The 23,586-nt window shown below is 47.4% G+C and overlaps 1 protein-coding gene across 8 annotated transcripts in view; it reads right to left on the bottom strand.

Moving 5' to 3' along the window:
- TTC23 (tetratricopeptide repeat domain 23) overlaps window positions 1-23,586 on the bottom strand; it is a 143,911-nt gene that overhangs the window by 23,860 nt on the left and 96,465 nt on the right. For all 8 annotated transcript variants that reach the window (XM_043922537.1, XM_043922530.1, XM_043922532.1 and 5 more), the window contains one exon: window positions 11,520-11,625. In XM_043922537.1, coding sequence (XP_043778472.1) covers window positions 11,520-11,625 — 106 coding nt within the window. The remainder of the gene's footprint in view (window positions 1-11,519; window positions 11,626-23,586) is intronic.

Raw genomic sequence — 23,586 nt, 5'->3', positions numbered from 1 at the left:
AGACTGTAAGAAAGTGAGATTACTCCTTGGGCCTAACCTAATGTCACCAGAGCTTTAAAAGCAGTTTTCTTTAGTTGGGGGCAGAGAAGGAAGGCAGAGAGATCCAAAATATGAGAGGGATTTGAAAAGGAGGTTCTCTAATCCTGAGATGGAGGGGACCGTGATACAAGGACCCAAAAGTGGCCCATAGGAGCTGAGAAAGGTCACGGTCAGCAAGAATATAGGGGCTTCAGTCCTACAACATAAAGAACTGAATCCTGCTAATAACAGGGTTGAGCTTAGAAAAGGACCCCATGCTCCAGATGAGAATGTAGCCGGCTGACAACCTGATTTTAGCCTCAGCAGAGAAGCCACTCCTACCATGCTAGACTTCTGATTGACAGAACTGAAAGCTTAAACTGCGTGTTTAAACAACCATAATTTGCTATGCAGCAAAAGAAAACCAATATAGCCAGGAATTCCTAAAACCAGCAATTGCACTGGTCCAAAGAGAAGCCTCCCGGCTGTCCCTCCAGAGGCCATGGCTTGAAAAAGCATCTGAAAGAAACAGGAAGACTGTTCGTGGAGTATGCGCATGTGTGAGGGCAGAATTTGCACCATCTACTTTATTTGGAAATTCTTTTTTTTTTCCCCAATTGTTTCCCTTCCTTCCTTCTGCACTACATGGCTTGTGGGATCTTAGTTCCTCAACCAGGAACTGAACCCAGGCCTATGGCAGTGAAAGCATGGAATCCTAACCACTGGACTGCAACGGAATTCTCTTGGTTTGGAAATTCTGAACCAATAAATTGAAGTAGAAAACTAAGGCCTTAATCTCCAAAATATACAAACAGATAATACAGCTCAACAACAACAACAAAACAACCCAATAGAAAAACGGGCAGAAGAACTTAATAAATATTTCTCCAAAGAAGACACACGGATGGCTAGTAGGCAAATGAAAAGATGCTCAACATCACTAATTATTAGAAAAATGCAATCAAACTACAGTGAAGTACCACCTTATACCAGTCAGAATGGCGATGAATAAAAGTCTAAATACAGCAAATGCTGGAAAAGGTGTAGAGAAAAGGGAGCCCTCCTACCCTCTTGGTGGTAATGTAATTCGGTGCAGCCACTATGGAGAAACAGGTTCCTTAAAAAACCAAAAACAGAATTACCATATGATCCAGCAATCCCACTCCTGGGCATATACCTGGACAAAACTGTAATTCAAAAAGATACACGCCCCTCATGTTCATAGCAACTTTATTCACAATATCCAAAACATGTAAACAACCTAAATGTCCATCCACAGATGAATGGATAAAGAAGGTACAGTACGTGTATACAATGGAATGTTATTCGGCTGTAAAAAAGAATGGAATAATGGCATTTGCAGCAACATAGATACAACTAGAGATTATCATACTAAGTGAAGTCAGAAAGACAGATACCATATGATATCACCTGTGTGTGGGATCTGAAATACGACACAAATGAACCTATCTATGAATCAGAAATGGAGTCACAGATGCAGAGGATGACTTGTGGTTGCCCGGGTGGGGGCAGGGGAGGGAAGGACTGCTAGTTTGGATTAGCAGATGTAAACTATTATATGCAGAGTGGGTAAGCAACAAGGTCCTTCTGTATAGCACAGAGTTTATCACAGGGTATATTCAACATTCCTTGATGATATTGTGATATGGTTTATCACAGGGCATTTTCAATACCCTGTGATAAACCATAATAGAAAAGAATATTTAAAAAAGAAACTCTGTAAAGTAGAATCTAGTCTGAAAGTAGAAAAATTATAAGACTCCAGCACAGGAGTCACAAACTTATTCTATAAAGGACCGGATGCTAACTATTGTAGGCTTTGCGGACCAAAGACTTGTAGCACAAAAGCAGTCAGAGATGATATGTGAATAAAGGAGCCTGGCTGTGCGCCAAGAAAACTGTTTAGAAAAATGGGCGGGGAGCTCGATTTGGCCCCTGGGCTGAAGTTTGCTGACTCCTGCTCTAGCAGAGGAAAACGTGAGTGTCCCTGAGGAACATGGGACCACCTCCCAGCCCCACCACAACCCAAGTGCCTCCTGGAGACAACCTTATGGGTTCACAGGACGAGCGCACAGTTGAGGCAGATTATGACCCATACACACAAGGTCTACTTGACACTTCCATTTGGAAATCTAGTATGAACTATGAACTGTGTAGCACAAATACACATGAGCACAAAGGTAAAATGTTATCTCTAGCTTCTTCAGGCTTCCTCTGTGTTTGATTATTTTCCCTTTATCACCTCTAATTTTGTTTCTGTGCTTTCTCCCCATTTTCTTGATTAGACAGGATAGGGTATTGTCTATTTTAATATTTTTGCAGAGAGTGGGCCCATGGATTAATTTTTCTCATATTCTGATGTGAACGACAGTACTTGCAAAGAGGAACCACAAACACACTGCTCCAGAACTCACAGAGATGGACGGATGGGGCAGGAGGTCCTTGTTCCGGGAGGTGGAGAAGCAGATGGGAGGAGGGTGGGCCCCAGGGGTCAGGTGCTGCCTGCCCTCAGGCCCAGCCCTGCCACCAGCCAGCTCTGCACCTCCCAAGCTTGGCCTCCAGTTTCTCACGTCAGAGAGGGGCTTTCGTGCCAGCGCCTCTGTTATAGGGTGGCTGTAAGGAGTAGACGGATTAATGCCCACAAATAACTGATGACACGCCTGACACCTAGCCAGTGCTCAGGAAATGTAGAAATTTTTAGTTTCAGGGACAGTTTGTGGCTATGGGCCTCCCTCATCCACGCTAGGCTAATCAGCAGGGACGCTGGGAGCAGGGATGGACATGGAGAGGACAGAACAGTGCTATGAAAACAGACAGAGTGGTCCAAAGGCCTGAAGCGTGCACATAAATGGCTCCATATAACTCGAGAAGTTGAGAACAGCTCTGAAATTCACAATGAGAAATGTAGGTTCCTGGAAATGATTCAAGTACCTCCCAAATGATCTGTTGTGGAAAGGAGAGACACAGACAGCTGGGAGACGTGTCTATCCAATCCAGGCAGCCTAAAGAGAACTCAGGTCTGAAAACAAGCAAGCGTCACTTATCTGCAAGATCTCCTCTGCTGAAGATCTATGCGGCTCTCGGAGAGAAGTGAGAATTGGGCTGGGGGGTGCTGCCTGTCAGGGAGGTCAGCTGGCCCCAGGCTTTGAAACTCGACAGAAGTCTAGTAAGCTGGGGTCCTGGCTCCACTCTTTCACTGGGGGTCTGTCCACTGCCAAACCAGCAGATGGATTTCTAAAGTAGTTCTCAAATTCTTTTCTTGGTAGAAGAAAATTTTACTACTGTATATGAAAAATGTTACATCACTTTAGTCTTTGTTGACTCTTGGGAGAATATATTACAGATTAAATGTTCGAACTAAGTATCTATTTTGGTTACTTTGATAATCTGATGACAGCAAATGTGGAGATGATGTGGCATTTATATTGTTGATTGTAAAAGCATTACAGAGATGTATGTTCCATGTCTAAAAATTAACAAGTCTACTCAAGAATGGAGTACTGTTAATGTTTTAGTTTCTGTCTAACTGGAAATTAACCAGAGACTGTAACTGAGCCATTCTTGAAGAGGAGAGGTTCTTCTGAGTCTCAGCCTTGTTTTCCCGAGATGAACCCTCACTTGAAAGATGAGCAGATGTAAAGGGCATGGGAAGGAGGCAGGACCAAAAGGGTAAGAACTGAGTTTCTGACCCAGGCTTTTGCAGAAGTGGTGCCAGGCTCAGAAAAAGGAAGAGGTCAAAAGGGATGGGGAGTGTCCCCCTCCCTTCCTGGGTAAGGAGCTGGTCTTCCAGACACAGGTGGACATAGCCGTGCCTTCTCGCCTTCCAGCCCCTCATAACGTCCTCCCACCTCTTAGTGCTCCTGTCCCTGGCAGTCGCACGCTGACCCATCGCCCCCACAAAACCGCCACATCTGGGCTGGGCCCAGACCTGAGTGCCGCATGTCCCTTCCCTTGTGTGGCTGACCTCACAGGGCTCTGGGAGGAAGGAAGCCGACGGGCCTGTCACACTGCTGCGCAAACAGCTCACAGGCTGTAACTCAGGGAGGCCCAGTCACACTTTCCAAAGAGAACGCTCGTTAGCACCTTTGGATCTCTGGAAGAGGGACTGGAAGCAAGGGAGGAAGGAAGGGATTGTGGGGAACGAAGGAATTTATTACTCAAACCAAGGCCAGAATAGCTACTGAAGTGGAAGAAAGCTGGGCTTTGCGATGAGGCATCAGAGACCAGCCCGGCCTGAGAATATGCCCTCGGGCGTCAGCTCCTAAAATTGCTGCTTCTCTTCCCCCATTTCAGAGTCCTCGGCTCCTCAACAGGTCCATGTTCTCCTAATTCTGTTCCTGGGAGTCTCTAGTCAGCAGAGGCAGGGCCAGGGAGAGGGTTCTCTGACACGTTGTCACGTACAAGTTGACCACAAGTTGGGCATCCTGTCAGGACGCTGCATTGAGAAGAGTGGAAAGTCCAGGGCACACACTGCGGGCGCCTTCCCTATTTCTGTAAGTTTGAAACTACTTTTATTTTTACCTGGGATATAGGAGAGCTCCTTTACTGCAAAACCCTGACTTATTTTCCCCCATCCCCCAAATTAGCTTCCTAAACCATGAACCCCATGATTAGTCTCTGAGGGGAGAGAAAACTAGCCCTACTACCCCTAGGGACTGACTCCCTGAGAAGCAGAGCTGGTTCTCCCAGGAGTGGGCATCCCCTCGGAGGTCCTTCTGGCGTAAGCGACAGCGGCGTTTCCACAGGGACAGGTCACAGCCCCTGGGGCGGGATGCCCCTTCCTGGCACAGGCCTTGTGCCTGATGCTGGGTGCGGGTTCACAAGGAACCAGCAGTTTCAGCATTCACACGCGTGGCCGTTGCTAAGCTTAAAAACCTCTTCTAGAATCCTCGGCAACCTGATGCCAGGTGGCCTCAGCAAGGGATGAGGTCATTTTCTAAAGCACAGGCCATGACTTAGCTTTATAAATCTGAGCCCCAGTGGCACAGGTGTTCCAAGGCCACGGACTTCTCCCATTTTCACTCCTGCAGAACACCGGGGCTGTCTGCAAGTTAGGGTGAGGGGCAAGTGTGGCCCAGTGGGTAGGCTGGCTTAGTGTCTCCCAGAGGCCCCTTCAGATTGTTCCACCTGCGTGTGCATACAAAGGCGTAAAAAACCAGGGCTCCATTCAAAGAGCAGGAGGAAAGTGGAGTTATGATTTGGCACCCTAGAGGTCAGGAGGCTTTAATTAAAATAAATTCTGGTAGCCCTGGGCTCATTTTCTTGAGGCTGTCCAAAGGCAAGCTTTGGAACAGTGAGGACAGCTTTCACTATGAGAGAGGCCTGGGTGTACAATGTGACAATTATCCTTTGTAATAGTCTTGGGAAATTGTACTTTGCACTAACTGCAAAAGCTTTAAGGGCCCCAGGGAATTTGAAAATGGAAAGTCTCAAATCTTAGCCTGCTGTTAGCCCAGAGGAGTGCCAATACCCAGCAGACAAACAGATTGAACCCATCTAGACCCTGCTGGGAGCTGCCGGAGGCCCTGTGCAGGCAGCTGCCCTGAGACCAACCAGCAGCCTCAGGGTGGGGGCATGGGGTTTTCTGAGGACAGACGAAGCCCAAGACAGGCTTTCTCCACACCGAAAGATCATCTTCAAGAGGAACATCGTCCCTGGCATCTGGGAGATGCCTCAGACCTGCTGGCGCTGAGCCGCACGGCCCCTGGAAATCCACGGCCATCTCGGGGGCGGGCTTGCTTCAGCAGAGTGAGGTGACCAAGGTGGAGGCAGGCTGGTCTCACAGCGCCTGGGGCCCACAGGTCCTGGCAGGGCTCAGTCACCACGGGGATGCCAGCTTCGAAGTCCTCACCATCAGAAGTGGGCCAGGACCGTCCTCTTCCAGCACCACTTGGGGCCACCCAGTAGTCATCAGGGGTCCAGTAGCCTCATGCCTGTTGCCGGAGTGGCTTGTCTTGGTAAAGTATATGTGATTTCCATAAGCCGCCCTAATATGTTTCAAAGTCAAGTCAGAGTGTTGATAACTTAAGCTTTTCCAAGAAGCTGTGGACATAACTTATTAGCCAGTACTAAGTGAAACACTTGCGCCTCATAGAAGTGGTTGTCAGAGAGTGTTTCATCCTCCCGAGGAGAGGGATAAAGCTGCGGGCTTTGTTCTCAGGCACACAGATGAAATGCAGTTTGCAAGCAAAGCTCGGTGAGGTTTCAGTTCTGCCACAGGCTGTACCTCGGTGAAGAGAGGCCAACAGCACAGGCTCAGCGTGCAGAAGGCCACCTTCTACTTCTCTGCCAGCCTCAAGAGCTGCCACCCCCGCAGCCTGCACGTGCCCCCCCTTTGGGCTCCCGGGCTCCCTGGACCTCTGAGGACAGAGCACCCGCAGAGCCACGCCCTGTCTGATCCGGAGTGTGCTCAGGTGGGCAGCGCCTGGCCTCTGTCTAGGCCCCAGTCCTCTAGACGGGCTGTGCCCTAGGGTGCCCTCCAGAGATTTCTGAGAGGGGGTCCTCCTAGCCCGTTTTCTCCTCTGGCCACACCCACTGCTCTCTCTGCCCCCTCCCTTCCCTACCTGGCCTGCAGGGCGCAGAGTAGGCTGGACGCTGACACCTGCTTGGGTCGCTCGGGTGCCAGGCTCAGCCAGGCTAGGCGTTCTGCACTGAGAGGTGGGCCCTGGGGAGGAGCTGCGGCGGGGTCTCTGAGAGCGCACAGGGCTTGTGGGGGGCGGTGGGAAGACTGAGGAGGAAGGGGGGGGTGGCCAGCAGCTGTCGGGGCCTCGGGTTGGAGGTGGGAGACGGAGGTACCAGGGCCCGCCAAGTACGGCCACAGGCAGGGGAAGGCCACTGGCCGCGGCTGCTCCCTGGCGGCCGCGTTACCGGCTGGGAGCCCGCTGGAGCTGGGTGTGTGTGTGTGCCAGAGACGGCCTGACTCCCAGTCTCTCTGAGACACATGGGGCTCAAGCAGCACCGGTAACCCATGAGTAGGGAGCAGGCCTCAGGTGGGGCAGGGCCTGGCATGGGCAATGCTGAGAACCAGGCCACAGGAGGAAGAGTTGAGCAAAGGGGTGACCGTGGAGGGTAAAAGCCAGGGGACTTCATGGAGATGCAGAGCCCACCTTTAGATACCTACATATTTTCTGACTACTGTATAAGACGAGGGGAGATGTCAGGATGAGAGAGGGCTGGGGAGGCATGCCTGTGAGTCTGTCCACAGAGCTGAGAACTGGGGATCCCACCCCCTCCCCAAGGTAGGCAGGGGCATAGCCCGTCCTCTCCTGTTGTCTCTGAAACCAGCAGAGCTCCCAGGCCCAGGCCCCACATGGGGCCACTTCCAAACAAGGCCACCCGAGCTCAGCGGGCTCTGCCTCTCAAAGGTTTACACTAAAATGTACTTGGCTTCAGCCCATTTCATTTTAATGTCCTTTAGGAGAAGAGTTATAAACACAAGGCCAATGCCCTGACGCTCAGCAGGGCTGGGAGAACTGTTAACACCAAGTTTGTCTATGGCTGCTCTGGGAAGCTGGCCAGGCTCAGGTTAGTGACATTTCGCTAGCCTGAATTGGGAGCCTTATGCAATGACAATCCTCCGTGACTTCTAGGGCAGTTTTGTCTGCATAAGGAATGCGGGAAGGCACAGAGCAAAGGGATTCATTTGAGTGTGGAGCCAGAAACACACTGGCTTCTTGGCCAGTGACGTTTTGTTTATTGGAGGGCAATGCCTTCAATGGGCATTCAGCAAGCAGGCTATGGAGAATCCCCAAATGAGAAATTTCCCCCCATTAACGATTCTTTTAAAAACAAACAAACAAACTGTACTTGGCACAGACAAGTTTCCGCATAGGAGAGTAGAGCTGAGGTCCTCGGTGCTCAGTGGAAAGTATGGATTTGCTCCCAGGGACTTCTGAACCACAAGTGACCAAAGTCCAGGCCAGAGAGGCCTGCCTGGGTGAGAGCTGGGTGGGGAGGCAGGGCCCTTGCTTAGCTGTCAAAGATCACTTCCAAATTCTCTCCTTTCCTTTCCCCTTGCTGGAGGTAGCAGAGGCCTGGAGAGCCTCAGCCCTGGGTGGGTTCCTCATCACCGCGTCAGCTGTGTGTTAGGCGACAGCAGAGAAATGAAACCCAGGTGCCCTGAAAGGCGGTGGGGAGGCACCTAGCCACTGCCCCTGTGGCTCCTGGCTGGAAGGGGGGACCCCACTCATCCCTGTTTTGGGGGGATGCCGAGCCCACACGTGTTAACACGGCCCCTCTGGGCCCAGGCGAGCTTAGGCACATGTGGGTAAGACTGGGACAAATGGTCTGAGCAGCAGCCCGCCAGGTCGTCTTCCCCAGTCTTCCCCGTGCTCTCCGTCAAGGAAACACAGGTTCCCCTGGCAGCATCCTCGAGCCTGTTAACACAGTAGGAATGAGCTGCTGGGTCTCTGCGTTGGCTCTTCTGATGCACCTGTTTCGGGTTTGAGGTCTGAGGCCTTGGGGGCAAGGGCCGGGCTTCTCTCTGCCCCAGCTCCGGGGCTTCCTGCTGCTGCTGCACGGCAGCTGTTCTGATCCGACAGCATCTCTGCCCGGCCTCCTCCTTGCTTTCAAGTAAACGCTTTCTGCCAGTGTCAAGTCATAGACATTTCGCCTGTCCTCTGACCAGTGGAGGCTGCATCTGAGAAGGGAGCCTCCTCGGATGGACTGGGGCTTCGTCCTCCTTGGGTAAAGCCGTGAGTAGAGAGTGGACGGGGCTGTGGTGTGGAGAGCTGGCTGGGTCATCTCCTTTGTGAAATGGGAGGTCGTGTCCCGCCTCCAAGGCTTGTTAGGATGAGACGGGCATGTTGGTGAGAGCGCCAGCACCCGCATCCAACGACGCTTGGTACTGCCGCTGTCGTCATTGTTAATATGATGCTGCTGAGATTCCCGCTGGCTCCAGGCTCCTGGGGGCTCCGTGGGTCAGTGTTTCAAGCAGCCACTGCTCCAGGCCTCAGGCAGAAGCAGCCCCCTCCGTAACCTGCAAAGCCAGCTGTGACTGTCCAACTCCCCGCTCCTGGGCAAGTTTGCCTCTCTCCTTCCCTACTCACCCTCCTCTGATCTCTCAGACACTGAGAGGTGAGCCGGCTTCCCGGGGCAGCTCACCACGCGGTCTGAGCCGCCCAAGAGCCACAGGGCAGAAGCGGGGCTGAGACCTGTGTGGGCTCCTGGGCGGGCCTCCTCAGGCTGCCTTCCCTCTTCCCGCGTCCTCTCCCTCCCCAGGGCCACACACTCTCTGGCAGGTGTAAGTGGGGGGTGCGGGGCGGGGGGGGGGGGAAGGAAAAGGCACGCGCAATGCCAGTCCTTGTTACACAGCAGGGAGGTCAGGAGGCTGGGTTCAAGTCTACAGCCCCTGGCCATGGCTCTTGGGAAGTTACCTAAGCCTGCATGCCTCAGTTTCTCCATCTGAGACCTGGGGACTTGTATCAACCTCACAGAGCTGTGGTAAATTACCTTTGTTAGCTCAGTTAGAACCGTGACACTACATACCATGTAAGAATTAGCTATTATTACTAAGTGAGGTCATTAAATTTTCATAGACCTAATTATCTGCATCAAGTAGGTATTAGTAGCATTCTTGACTTACAGGGGAGGCTATATCAACACCATATTTAGACTGGAAAACTTAGAAAAAAATATATCTCATGCTCCCAGGTCAGAAGTTAGGGATCTAGCCCTCCACACTTGTTTTGCCTCCTTCAGAGCCTGAAACATATTTGACTTAGTTACCATCAACTATGCACTGATTTCACATAAAACTTCAGATTTCTGCCTTCTCTTGAAAAAGCAGACCTGCCGATACAAGCCTGCCTTCCACGTGACAGTGATGGGCCAGAGCTGAACAGCAGTTGCTGCTCGCTTTGGACAGGGGACAGGCTTCCCCAGCTTGTCACAGCCCTCACCACTCCCTATTGCATCTCTCAGATTACAGCCCAGGGTTAGCTGCCAATCATAACTATGCTGCTGCTGCTGCTACTGGTTTCTAAGGACCATCTGCTTCACTCGGATTGCTTACCTGCTCCCTATGGACATGTAGGTTTGTGACCCCTGCTAATGTAGGGGTTTCCATCCTGTTTGCATTTTAAGTATCCTATTAATACTTGTGGCATGGAAGGTTCTCTTGCCTATTAAAGGAATGTTAGCCACCAACAGGTTGGTGAAAATATTGGCTCTCTGCAGGTCTGGAAGTTGGTTGAGGTGTGGAGTGCTCCAGGGAGCTAGAATGAGAAAGGGCGTCTGCCTTCCCTATCCTCTGGCTCTGAAAAGGTGCGCAAAGCTCCTGGAGACCAGAATGAGGGATCGTTAAGGGCGGATGGCCCCACTCCAGTCCTCTTGCCTGGAAAATCCCATGGACGGAGGAGCCTGGTAGGCTGCAGTCCATGGGGTCGCTAAGAGTCGGACACGACTGAACAACTTCACTTTCACTTTTCACTTTCATGCATTGGAGAAGGAAATGGCAACCCACTCCAGTGTTCTTGCCTGGAGAATCCCAGGGACGGGGGAGCCTGGTGGGCTGCTGTCTATGGGGTCGCACAGAGACGGACACGACTGAAGCGACTTAGCAGCAGCAGCAGCAGCAAGGGGGGATGGACAGATAGACCCCCTTCCTCAGCTCTTCCCAGGACAGGAGCCCCTGCCCGGTCCAGGGACCTCTGCAGACCAGTCTGCTCCCAAGGTGCCCCCTTCAGCTGCACCGCCCCTCCCCCGCCCACCACCAGCCTTCTCATCTTAGCCAGCACCTGCTCCCAGAACCTCAGCCTCAAGCCTTCCAAATGTTGACTTCCAGCTTGATGCCACACTGGACCTTATTTTCCTATAATGGATAAGTATTTTTATCTGACATCTTGGAATACACCTCAGGTCTTCTTTATGAATCATACTCTTGTTTCTGAATATTCTGGCCAACAACAAGAAAAAGTCATTAGGATAGTAAGTTCTTCATCAGTAGAGGCCTACTGTATGCTCGGAGCCGGGGATGGAAGATTAAAAACCTCCCAAGCTCACCACTCTACCTATTATGTAGGGCTAAGAAAAACTATATGACTCATAAGTGGCAACTTCCTTTTGGAATCCTGAAGACGTGTAAGTTTATCCTGATTGAAAGCTCAGCCCTGGGAGGGTCTGAAGGCCGGCGTTTCAACAGGCCAGATCTGTTGCCACAGTAGCTGCACAACAATCTTTAAAAATAGATCACCTTCGAAAGCCCAGGAGGCCACCCTGTAAGCCCAGCATGAACTCTCTGGGGCTCTGAGAGCTACGTTTGGATTTGCTGTGTTTGAGAGTACAGGTCTCGAAGAAGGCTGAAAATGGCTAGAAACCAAAGGGCTCTGGTGGACCTAACTGAGAAGGCTCTCTGAAGCGACCATCACAGCTCCCTCTGCCCGTTCACCCATGCCACAGGCAGCGAGCCCACAACCCCGGTGTGCATGGCCAGGAGGGAGCAGTCCGCTCTGCCCCCGGGGAAGGCTCGCGCTTGCTCTCACCGTGGTGCTCAGGCCTCCCGGAAGCGACAGCGGCACAGGCGACGGCGTGTGCGGACGCGGCTGCCTCCTCTCGAGAGGGGCTTCCTCTCAGGACGATGAGATGCGCCTGTCGTCACGAAAAGAAGAAACACGTTTGCTTCCATGCTTGGCAGCGGCAGCAGGGAACAAACTGTTCTTGCAGCGATAAGCAGAAAGCCAAGGAAACTTCCAGCAACCTAAACAATGTGATTTATGTGGAAGCACAATCAACTCTGGGGGGAGTTGGGTTTTAAAAGCATCGTGCAGTGCAGAAAGAATGTACCAAGCCCTGGACGCTGAGTCCAGATGGCTTGATGCTGTGGCCAGGACTTATTACTAAGTAAATCATTTAAAAGTCTATCCTCCCATGAGTGCATTGTCAGTAGAAGAAGGAGTGGGGGTTGGTTTCCAGAAGGAAGGAGATGAATTAAAAAGTGCCAGTGCTGCAGCAGAAGTGGGCAAGCACAGTCCCCTACCACTGGCCAGTCCAGAGAGGGGGACTCACCCCCAGTGTCAGCGGCCTCACCCACTGAAACCCTGACCCCATCCCCATGCTTGGTCTGCCAAGCCCATTCGACTACATCCTCAGCGAAACGGCCGTGGGAATTGCCCGAGCACAGTAAACAGCTCAGTTCCTTGAGACGAAGCCCATTTAAAAATTCTCTAATGAAAAGAACCACTTGATGATATTATGGGGCTCTCGGGTGGTGCAAGTGGCAAAGAACCCGCCTGCCAATGCAGAGACATGAGAGATGCGGATCCAATCCCTGGGTCGGGAAGATCTCCTGGAGGAGGGCACGGCAACCCACTCCAGTAGTCTTGCCTGGAGAATCCCATATATGGAGGAACCTGGCTGGCTACAGTCCTAGGGTTGCAAAGAATCGGACATGACTGAAGTGACTTAGCACACACGCACACATGATATTATGAGCATAAAGTAATAAAATCCTTTCAAATAAAATACAAAATGCATCCCTTCAAATAAAAAGACATTAAGCAAACAAACAAGTAAATAATTCCATGAATCATTCATAGCTCCTGGAAGCTGAAGGAGTCAGGGTGCTCAGGGCAGTGTGCACCAGCCAGGAGGGATGTCAGCATTCATGACACGGTAGAAACAGCAAATCTGAAGGCAGAGTATCAAGGTCTGAGTCTTATCTCCATGCTTTATTAGCTGTGAAATATCTTGGGCAAATCACCCCCTCAGCAACCTCAGTTTTTTCATCTATAAAATGAGGATAATACAAATTGTCAAAAATATTCAAATTGATACCACAAATGGAAGAGAATTAAAGTACAGCCTAAATCTTAGACTACATAAAGCCAGAGCACTAGAACCCTCGAGTCCAGAGACAGCAGTGAGCCAGCAAAGCCAGAGAGACTTGCTCCTCTGACTACCAGCTAAATGCATTTCTGAGATGATAATCAGGGTAGACTCTAGACTGTCATCTCATTTGTCATATGTTAAAACCTACTGAGTTACTAGATCTAGACTTCTTATGATGAGGCTATTCCAAATCAAGATTCTTGGTAATAACTTTTATTGCTGTGTTAGAAGAATCAGAATTTCATATTTATAAATATTAACAATAGCTTTTGTTTTAAAATGACTTTTTAAATTACAGGATATAAATAAACTGAACGTGTGATTTTGACAAACCATAATTAGTCATTATCCTCAAGTTGGCCTGAAGTTCTGATTGGAAATGCTTTTCAAATTGGAGCCAGAGGGATAGAGTGAGGAATCAAATGTTCAGTGCTCAGGAAATAAAAAAAAACAAGAGAAAAAGCTTGCCCTGCCCCCAATGCAAATATTAATAGATCATGTTTACTTTGTCTTTTCCCCGCGTTTACTATCTCTACAATCCAGAGGGTGAGGAGAGCACCGTCTGATGCCAGAAGAGATTTAACTCATATTGTTACAAAGACCTTTTACACACAGTATTTTAGATTGACTACAGCTCAAATTTGAATTCAAAAAGATTTCATATTTTGTTTCCACTCGGTATTATAATTCAAGTCAATGCAAAAGATGTGAGTCCATCAAAATTACTTTCAAATGAATAATTAACATGTTCTGAGAGCTAAGCTGCTTTTTTGTCTTGGAAACAGGATGCAAAGTTTTCCATGAGCAAAAATGTTCACAGTATCAAGAAAGTGGATACTGAAATCTTAACAGGGGTCTGAATGTATCACAAAATCTTCATAACTTCAATGTTTTTCTGTATAAGATGCTAACATAAGTGAACATTTAGTATTCATTATTTACTTCAGAAACTCAGTGTCTGATCTAATTTGTTATTTGATGTTCATGAAGCTTCTAAAAGCCATATGCTGGAGTAGGGGGCAAGGGCAGTGGAGAAGGGAACCCATGGTATTTAAAATGTGCCACATTAGTATCTCATTTATTCAGAACAATTCAGCTTAATTTAATTCAGTCCTATTCAATTCAATTCATCTTAATTATAAAATGCTTTCTGCATGCCACATATTACTCAAACACTAGGAATTCACACAAAAATTAGGCAGAGCTTTTGGTTTTAAAGGCGCTTACAGATGAACAACAAAAATGTGGGGCAGCTTGATTTTACCTAAACTCAGACACCGCCCCCACCAGGGTTCTGGCTCACTACCTTCCTCTCCACCCTTCCTCCCGTCATCATTTTCAGTGATCTCCATAAGATAGGCCTGCAGCTATTGGGCAAGAAAGGGATAGTTCAGTTTAACAGACGAATAAGGGAAAGAAGACAATAAAATGACGCTTTGCATGGAGGAAACCTAAGGAAGAGAGTAGAGGACCCCAAACAGGCTGTTTTACCATCAGAGGGAAAGCAAGGGAGGGAGCCTTTGCTGGAACTGGAAAGGTGAGTTATGGGGTAGGGAGCTGTGGCCTTCGGTAGAGGGGTGAAGGCCACCTGCATGTGCTCTCTTCCTCCAAGGTCAAGGCTGCATGACTCCCCAGCACAGGGCAAGCGGCCCACAGACACGGTGCTTAGTGGGCACAGAGAGGGGTGCAGGGTGGAGCTGACAGAGCAAACTAAAACACCCAGTGAATGACCCAGCTAACACCTCGGCCTCCCCATGTCAAAGGGGCTTTGACAGGCTCCTTTTCCTCCCCATCCTTGGCCACCCAGTCCCCCATGATCTGTGCTACCTCTGGATCCCACAGTTCACAGAACCTGTTTGACTGTGGGGCATCCTGACTTTATCACATCTGTGTGGCTTCTCATCCTCTGTCCACTCTCCACATCTCACCATCCAACCACTGTCCCTTCCCTTCTGGTCTAGCTTAGAGGGCACCATCCATCAGTGTCTATACGGAAAACGCCCTCAACTCCACTGAAGAAGTATTTTGAGATGGTGAAGAATGGGGAACCATCTAAATGCCCATCAGCAGGGGAATGAATATGATGTGGTTTATTCATACAACGATTAAACTCTATCTATGTGTATTAACATGGTTATATTGAAAAAACACATCATTGAGTGGAAAAGCAACTTACAAAGGATTCAAACATCATGATGCCACTGCTTTTCAAGTTTCTGATTTTAAAGCAAAAGAACGCCTTTTAGTCCAAACAGAATCGTCCATGGTTTTGTAATATGCAAGGCAGGTAAGAGTGGAGCTGCTCTTGCTGAAGCAGGTGGAGAGGGTCTGCAAGCCCACCCAGTTGCTTTCATCCAGCCGCTCCTGAAAGACCCTCCTTGGAGCATGAATGTTGGGGTGACACAGTTTGATAAGCACAGTACCACACGGGCAGGAGACCTCCTGAGGGAGGGGCACAGAGGACGTTGACAGAGCTCGTGATTAGATCACCCAATCTTTCCAAACTGTTCACAATTCTGGAGCAACGCTTTGGTTGCTAATATAAATACCCCCGTTACAAACATCTGGAGCACGTGAGGACAAATGTTAGAGTGAACCGGGTTACAGGAGTCCTGCTTGCTACTCTGGCTTTATACAGACGCCCAGGTACTGGCCCCACTGGGGATCTGCAGCTTGACTACGCTCTTTCTTCCTTGTTTTTTATTAAGCACCCCAGGGCTTGCACCTCTCCTCCCATCCTTTGATGTTTTTGATATCTTATGGTTACTTGTTTATCAACTGTCATCTTGAGGCTGAGGAGGAATATTTAATATTCTTAAATCTTTCCAGCTTCTAGCATGTCGTCCTGGGTTAAAAACAAAAACATCTTTAATGTCCCATATGGAGCAAGGTCATTAATTGAAAAAACTCATTCACGAGGCCAACCGCCTGAAGCCCTGGCAAGGTACAGAGCAGCTGCTGCATTGCGGTCCTCCTGCGTGTTTCTGGGGAAACCACCGGTTCCCTCAGCGCCAATCGAGCTGTCAATAGACACAGCCAGAGCCAGGGCTGGCAGACTCTTATCTAACTGGGCCTGTCCCCGCGGATTTGGAAAATGTGTGATAGTTTTTGAAGAGAAAACTTGATGACTAGTAAAAAGGATGTTTCTATTTATGCAGGCAGACACCATCATATGAATATTCAACTTAAAACACGGGGTTCATTCTGAGTGTGGAACTCCAATTCCTGGGGAGGAGGGAGACAGATTTCTTTTTTTCTCCTTTTGATAATAATTAGGGGAATCCATGACTCAGAAGGAAATCTCTCCCACAGCAAAGTGAAGAGCACTCGAGTAGCTCAAAGTATGTTCGTGGACTGAAACCGTTATCTCTTTACCCTGGAGATGAGCACTCTCACCGACAGGAAAACAGTAATTGCCAGGATCTCTCAGTACAGTTGAGGGCTGGGGAGGGGAGGGCCTGAGGCACACTGGCTCCACTTAGTCTCAAAATGACCAGTGAGAGTGATGCTAACTGCCTAATTTAAGGATGGGAAAATGAAGTTTTGAGGAGAATAAACGACTGTCTGAAGGTCACAGAGTTGGCTGATGACAGAACAGGGGTTCAAACTAAGGCCTGGGATTTCAAATTGCACGTTTTGCTCATCTAACACCTGGTCATCAGGAGGGCAGAAGTCACAGAAAGGTGATTTTCAAGTCAACATAATGAAGAATTATTAAGAGTCAGAGAACAGTTGCTAAATAGACTCAGCCCAGAACTGAATTTGCTGACTGGCGGAAGAGTGAACTGCCAGCACACGGCATTCTGAGCACTAACGGAAGAGGGACGCCTGGAGGGGTCAGGCAGTGGACACGGGGTGGAGCAGGCCTTACAGTGCCTGCTGTCAGGGGTCTCCACTCACGCTCTGATTCAGATTTGTGCCTTAATTCAACAGAAGCTCCGTCCACTTGTCACCATGGAGTGCGAGCTTGCCGCCGCTCTTATAGCTGACCAGCTGAGAAAGTGCATAGCTATCTCTCTCTGCTCTGCCAGAGCTGGCCATCCCCTGCTTCAGCTTTGAGCTGTCATCCTTGTGCAAGACAGGGTCATGTTGCAGTCCAAGGGTGCCACTTCCTTTCCTCTCCCATCTCTGCCCAGTAGGGAGGTCTTCCATGGCCACACATACCACAGGGTGTGTGTGAAGGCCACTGGAGGGCTTTGGCTAAAAAAAGACATGGAGCTGGTGATCCCTGCAGGAAAGTAGATGCAAGGAGTGACTGGGTGCAGAGGGCATTCAAAAACTGATTTCTGAGAGCCCCAGACTGAGCCAGTTTCTTTTAATAGTCAGAGAAAGGCTCTGTGGCAGCTTTCCAGTTGTCAATTTTAGCTCCTCCAAAAGGCTGGGAAGAACAGGCCCTACATGCTGTAAGAGTTAGCACCAAAATAGACATGTTGGGGCCTTAATTTTTTTTTCTTTTGGTTGTGTGTGTCTTCTTAAAACTTAACTAGATTTTTAAATTATGAGTAGTACCTGCATATAATTTTTAAAAAATCCTAAGTGGTAGAAAAGAATAAACAATTACAAATTTAAATGTCCTGTCCTTCATTGTCTATAAGTCTCACCCTCTCTTCTCCCCATTTTCAGTCTGATTTTTAATAGCTTACTCACTACGAACAGTTTCCCGGGTATCTTTTCAGAAATTCTGATGTGCTTACACACACAGACACAGACACAGACACAGACACAGACACACACACACACGATCAGAGCTTGGCCCCGTCCCCCTCTCACTCGGGGCTCTCCCCACAGGGGCTCCTCTCCTCATCCTTTGGGGTGTCTCATTATCGGATCCCACATCAGGTCAGGCTGCCCCCAGGGAGTTCTCACAGCATCTGGTACCTCTCCCTGTGGCACCTTCACGTTGGTACGTTTACATTCACCTTCACTAAGGTCTTTCTCACTCACTAGGCGGTTTCTTGAGAGCAAGACCTCTAACAACTGAACCTTCCATCACAGTCCCAGACCTAACACTGCATCCAGCACATTGTAGTGTTTAGTTGGTCATTGACTGAAAGAACATTCTGGTTCACATCTGGCCTTTTTAAATTAAGAATACACTTTGGACACTTTTCATGTCAGAACACGGACATCCATCTCATTCTCTTTAGTGGCTCTACAGTATCCCATCCCATGGACAGATCATAGCTTCATAATCAATTTCCTACTAATGGCTTTTAAGGGCATTTCTAATTTTTCACTCTTGTCACTAACCCTGTTGCTTTGCAAACTTGTGCGCATCTATCTGTTAGGTAAGTTTACAGTGGGGAAATCATGGGTCAAAGGGTCAGGGTGCTGTAAAACTGGAGAGGGAATGTCAGTTGCTTTTCCCCCAAGTGGTGCTGATTCCCAGTCCTACCGGCAGTGCGCACTGTGTCTGCTTCCCCCACCCCTGCCATCATGGAGTGTCACCAGACTTCCGTGGCATCTCCTTGGTTAAGCTGCATTTCTTTAATAACAAGTGAGGCTGGGGATTATTTTTGGATGGCTATCAGCCATTTGTATTCCCTCTTCAGTAAAATGTCTCTTTCTGTCTTCTGTCCATATTTCTACTGAGTTGTCTTTTTCATCTAGATTTTATAAGAACTCTTTCTATATTTTCCCCTCATTGACATTTCTTAACTTTATGGTGTGTTGTCACGGAGAAGTTTTTCATTTTTATGCTGTCAGGTTTATCAATCTCTTTCTCCCTCTCTCTGTCTTTCAATCTATGCCCACCTGCACACATGCAGAGGAAAAATGCTCAACAAGTGTCACCACTGGCCACTTCTGGGATGGGGCAGGCTGAGAAGGTTTGTAGCCCATTTCTCTGTATTTTTCTGTATGGCTTGTTTTTTTTTTTTTTTTTTTATAAAAAACATTATCATTTTAATTAAAAATAGCTGTTTTTTTCCCAAAAGCAGCAGTATTGACACTTGGATTTACATCATTCTTAGAAAAGGTTTATAATGTCTGAAACCATAATTGCATTCTGCCACTTTTCTAATTTTGTGGCTTCCCGGGTGGTGCAGTAGTAAAGAATCCGCTTGCCAATGCAGGAGACTCAAAAGACTGGGATTTGGTCACTGGATCAGGATGATCCCCTGGAGGAGGAAATGGCAACCCACTCCAGTATCCTTACCTGGAGAATCCCAAGGACAGAGAAGGCTGGAGGGCTATAGTCCATGGTGTCACAAAGAGTCAGACACAACTGAGCATGCATCACACTTATTTTCTAATTAAAAAAAAAAAATAGGCTAATGTTGTTAGAGATTTTGAACATTAAAAATAGCACTCTGATTATTTCTAATAAATTAATTTCACTTTATAGCAAATACAGCACAATTACCAAGAGCCAGTAAGAAGTGCTGCCCTTTACTAAACAGTCTGCACCTGCCAGGGGCCACGAGTGAGCACCTATCAATCAGCAGCAAGGCCTGACCGAGGCCAGTAACTCACCCAGGGCAGGAACCTGAACCCAGATTTTCTGCCGTTGGTAGAGAAACTGATAGATTATTTCATCATACTTTGCAAATCAAAGTTCTCTAATTTGGGGATTACTGAATGTAATCTGAAAACTGAAAAGAGAGATATACGGTTTTAGTATCAGAGATGTGAAAAAGCAGTCCAAGCCAGTGCGGTGTTAATTTATACCCCTTGAAAGCACACACCCACAGCCATGTTCTTGCTAACATAAAAGAAATTCTGTAATTTTTCTCCTGGATAGGAACACAAGGTTCTAGTGCCAAAATCTGCCTTGAAGAGCTTCAGAAGCAGTCACGTTTGCTTGGTTTCCTCACAGAACCCTGCTGCAGAGGACCTGTCAGCCGACGACAGCCCTTTCATCAGTCCCTCTGTGATGGCTCTGTGGGGCTGGCCTTATTCTTCTCCATTTTAATGGGCTAGGTTCTAAAATACTTTGGAACTTTTCTACATTCTACAGAAAATAAAAGTTCTTTTCTCCCTGGGTGTTTCTCTCATTCCAAAGGAATGAAGAGTGAAAAAATAAGAGGGGAAATAACAAAACCCCCTTTCTTTGTGTGTAATTAATAAATGGTTTTTAGGCATGGGCTCCCTTGGAAAGCTGTGGCCACACTGTACCTTTCTGTATTTTAGGTAAAGCCAATAAAGGAAAGGGGAGTCTTGATAAATGTTTAACAACTACTATTAATAAATAAAAGGAGCTCATACTGGCAACATGCCAAATGGTTCACAAAGCACTTTCCATTGTGAATCTTTGAGCTCTTCTGTGAAGTGGATAGGGTCTTTTGTAGTTTTTTCTTTTATTTTTAAAGACTAAATGACTTGTATTATCAAACAACTGGTAAACAGAAGTGTCAGACTCCAAACCAGAGGCTGGTATTCTGATTTCAAATTCAATGCCATCTTTTCATTATTGTTTTTAATTGGAGGATAATTGTTGTACACTGTTGTGTTGGTTTCTGCCATATAACAGCGCAAATCAGCCGTAAGTGTGTGTGTGTGTGTGTGTGTGTATACATATGTCACCTCCTTCTTGAGCCTCCCTCCCAGCCCAACCACTGCCCCACCCCTCTAGGTCATCAGGAGCACTGGGCTCGCCTCCCCGTGTTATATAGCAACTTCCCACATGGCTCTGCTTTACAGGTGGTAGGATAAATATGTCAGTGCTACTCTCTCAATTTGTCCCACCTTCTCCTTCCCCTGCTGTGTCCAAAGTCTGTTCTCCACAACTGCATCTCTATTCTTGTCCTGCAAATAGGTTCATCAGTACCTTTTTCTAGATTCCATTCAAGTACATTAATATATGACATTTGTTTTTCTCTTTCTGACTTAATTCACCCTGTATAACAGGCTCTAGGTTCATCCAACTCATTTCAACTTACTCACGTTCATTTTTTTTTATGGACGAGTAATATATTCCATTGTATATATGTACCACAACTTCCTTATCTATTCATCTGTCAACTCAAATTCAAATGCTACCTTGACTTCATAAAGCTATCTTTTTAATGATCATAGGCAAGTATTTATTTCAACACTTACTAATCTTTATTAACCTGAAGAATAAACAACAATAAAAGTCACCTATCAAACTTTACAAGTTTTAAAAATAAGTGGGGAATACCCTGGTTGTCCAGTGGTTAAGAATCTGCCATTCAATGCAGGGGTTGTGGGTTAAATCCCTGATCAGGGAATAAGGAGTCACATTCTGCAGGACAACTAAGCTCGTGAACTGCAGCTACTGGGCCTGTGCAATCTAAAGCCTGAGCTCCACAACTAGAGAAACCTGTGCGCCAACTAGAGAAACCTGTGCTCCACAACTAGAGAAACCTGTGCGCCAACTAGAGAAACCTGTGCTCCACAACTAGAGAAACCTGTGCTCCAAAACTAGAGAAACCTGTGCGCCAACTAGAGAAACCTGTGTGCCTCAACTAGAGACACCTGTGCTCCAACTAGAGAAACCTGTGTGCCACAACTAGAGAAACCTGTGCTCCAACTAGAGAAACCTGTGCTCCACAACTAGAGAAACCTGAGGTCCAAAACTAGAGAAACCTGTGCTCCACAACCAGAGAAACCTGTGCTCCAACTAGAGAAACCTGTGCTCCACAACTAGAGAAACCTGTGCTCCACAACTAGAGAAACCTGAGGTCCAAAACTAGAGAAACCTGTGCTCCACAACCAGAGAAACCTGTGCTCCAACTAGAGAAACCTGTGCTCCACAACTAGAGAAACCTGAGCTCCAAAACTAGAGAAACCTGCGCTCCACAACTAGTGAAACCTGTGCTCCAACTAGAGAAACCTGTGTGCCACAACTAGAGAAACCTGTGCACCACAACTAGAGAAACCTGTGCGCCACAACTAGAGAAACCTGTGCTCTACAACTAGAGAAACCTGTGCTCCAACTAGAGAAACTTGTGCTCCAACTAGAGAAACCTGTGCGCCACAACTAGAGAAACCTGTGCTCCACAACTAGAGAAACCTGAGCTCCAAAACTAGAGAAACCTATGCTCCACAGCTAGAGAAACCTGTGCTCCAGCTAGAGAAACCTGTGCTCCACAACTAGAGAAACCTGTGCTCCAACTAGAGAAACCTGAGCTCCACAACTAGAGAAACCTGTGCTCCATAACTAGATAAACCTGTGCGCCACAACTAGAGAAAACTGTGCTCCACAACTAGAGAAACCTGTGCTCCAACTAGAGAAACCTGTGCTCCAACTAGAGAATCCTGTGCTCCACAACTAGAGAAACCTGTGCTCCACAACTAGAGAAACCTGTGCGCCACAACTAGAGAATCCTGTGCTCCACAACTAGAGAAACCTGTGCACCACAACTAGAGAAACCTGTGCTCCACAACTAGAGAAACCTGTGCTCCAACTAGAGAATACTGTGCTCCACAACTAGAGAAACCTGTGCGCCACAACTAGAGAAACCTGTGTGCCGCAACTAGAGAAACCTGTGCTCCACAACTAGAGAGACCTATGCTCCAAAACTAGAGAAACCTGTGTGCCACAACTAGAGAAACCTGTGCGCCAGAACTAGAGAAACCTGTGTGCCGCAACTAGAGAAACCTGTGCTCCAACTAGAGAAACCTGTGCTCCACAACTAGAGCAACCTGTGCTCCACAACTAGAGAAACCTGTGCTGCAACTAGAGAAACCTGTGTGCCGCAACTAGAGAAACCTGTGCTCCACAACTAGAGAGACCTATGCTCCAAAACTAGAGAAATCTGTGTGCCGCAACTAGAGAAACCTGTGCTCCAACTAGAGAAAACTGTGCCCCACTAGAGAAACCTGTGCGCCACAACTAGAGAAACCTGTGCTCCAACTAGAGAAACCTGTGCGCCACAACTAGAGAAACCTGTGCTCCAACTAGAGAAACCTGTGCTCCACAACTAGAGAAACCTGTGCTGCAACTAGAGAAACCTGTGTGCCACAACTAGAGAAACCTGTGCTCCACAACTAGAGAAACCTGTGCTCCACAACTAGAGAAACCTGTGCACTGCAACTAGAGAAACCCGCCCTGCAATGAGAAGCCCATGCACCACAGCTAGAAAAGCCCTCACGGTGCAATGAAGACCCAGCACAGCTAAAGAAGAAGTGAACTCTCCCATATCCTAGATAAAGGGAGCTTCTTTTTCAGAGTCAATCTAAATGTAATAAAGGGAAAGACTGAGAACTTGAAAGCGCTAAGAAAGCTTCTGTACGGCAAAAAAACATAAACACACACACAAATTAGAGCTAATAAACAAGTTTAGAAAGGTTGCAGGATGCAAAGTGAACATACTCAAAAATCGTTTGCATTTCTATGCACAGGCAATGAACAATAAGAAAAGGAAATTAAGAAAATACTTCCATTTGTAATAACATAAAAAACCACAAAATACTTGAGAATAAATCTACCAAAAGAAGTACAAAACTGGTACTATAAAACATGGTTGAAAAAAAAAAAAAAAAAAAAAAAAAAAAAAAACATGGTTGAAAGAAATTAAGACATAAATAAATAAGAGATATTTATGGATTTTACATATTGAAAGGCTTAATACTGTTAAGATGTCAATACTTCACAACTGCAATATAGATTCAATGCAATCCTTGTCAAAATCCCAGCTGTTTCCTTTTTTTTTCTTTCCAGAAACTGGAAAGAAAAAGCTTATCTTAAAATTCATATGAAAATGTAAGGGACCCAGTATAGCCAAAGCAATCTTGAAAAAGAATAATAAAGTTGGA

Source organism: Cervus elaphus, chromosome 13 (assembly GCF_910594005.1).
Source record: "Cervus elaphus chromosome 13, mCerEla1.1, whole genome shotgun sequence".
NCBI classification, from domain to species: domain Eukaryota; kingdom Metazoa; phylum Chordata; class Mammalia; order Artiodactyla; family Cervidae; genus Cervus; species Cervus elaphus.
This window is presented reverse-complemented; position numbering and strand designations above follow the sequence as displayed.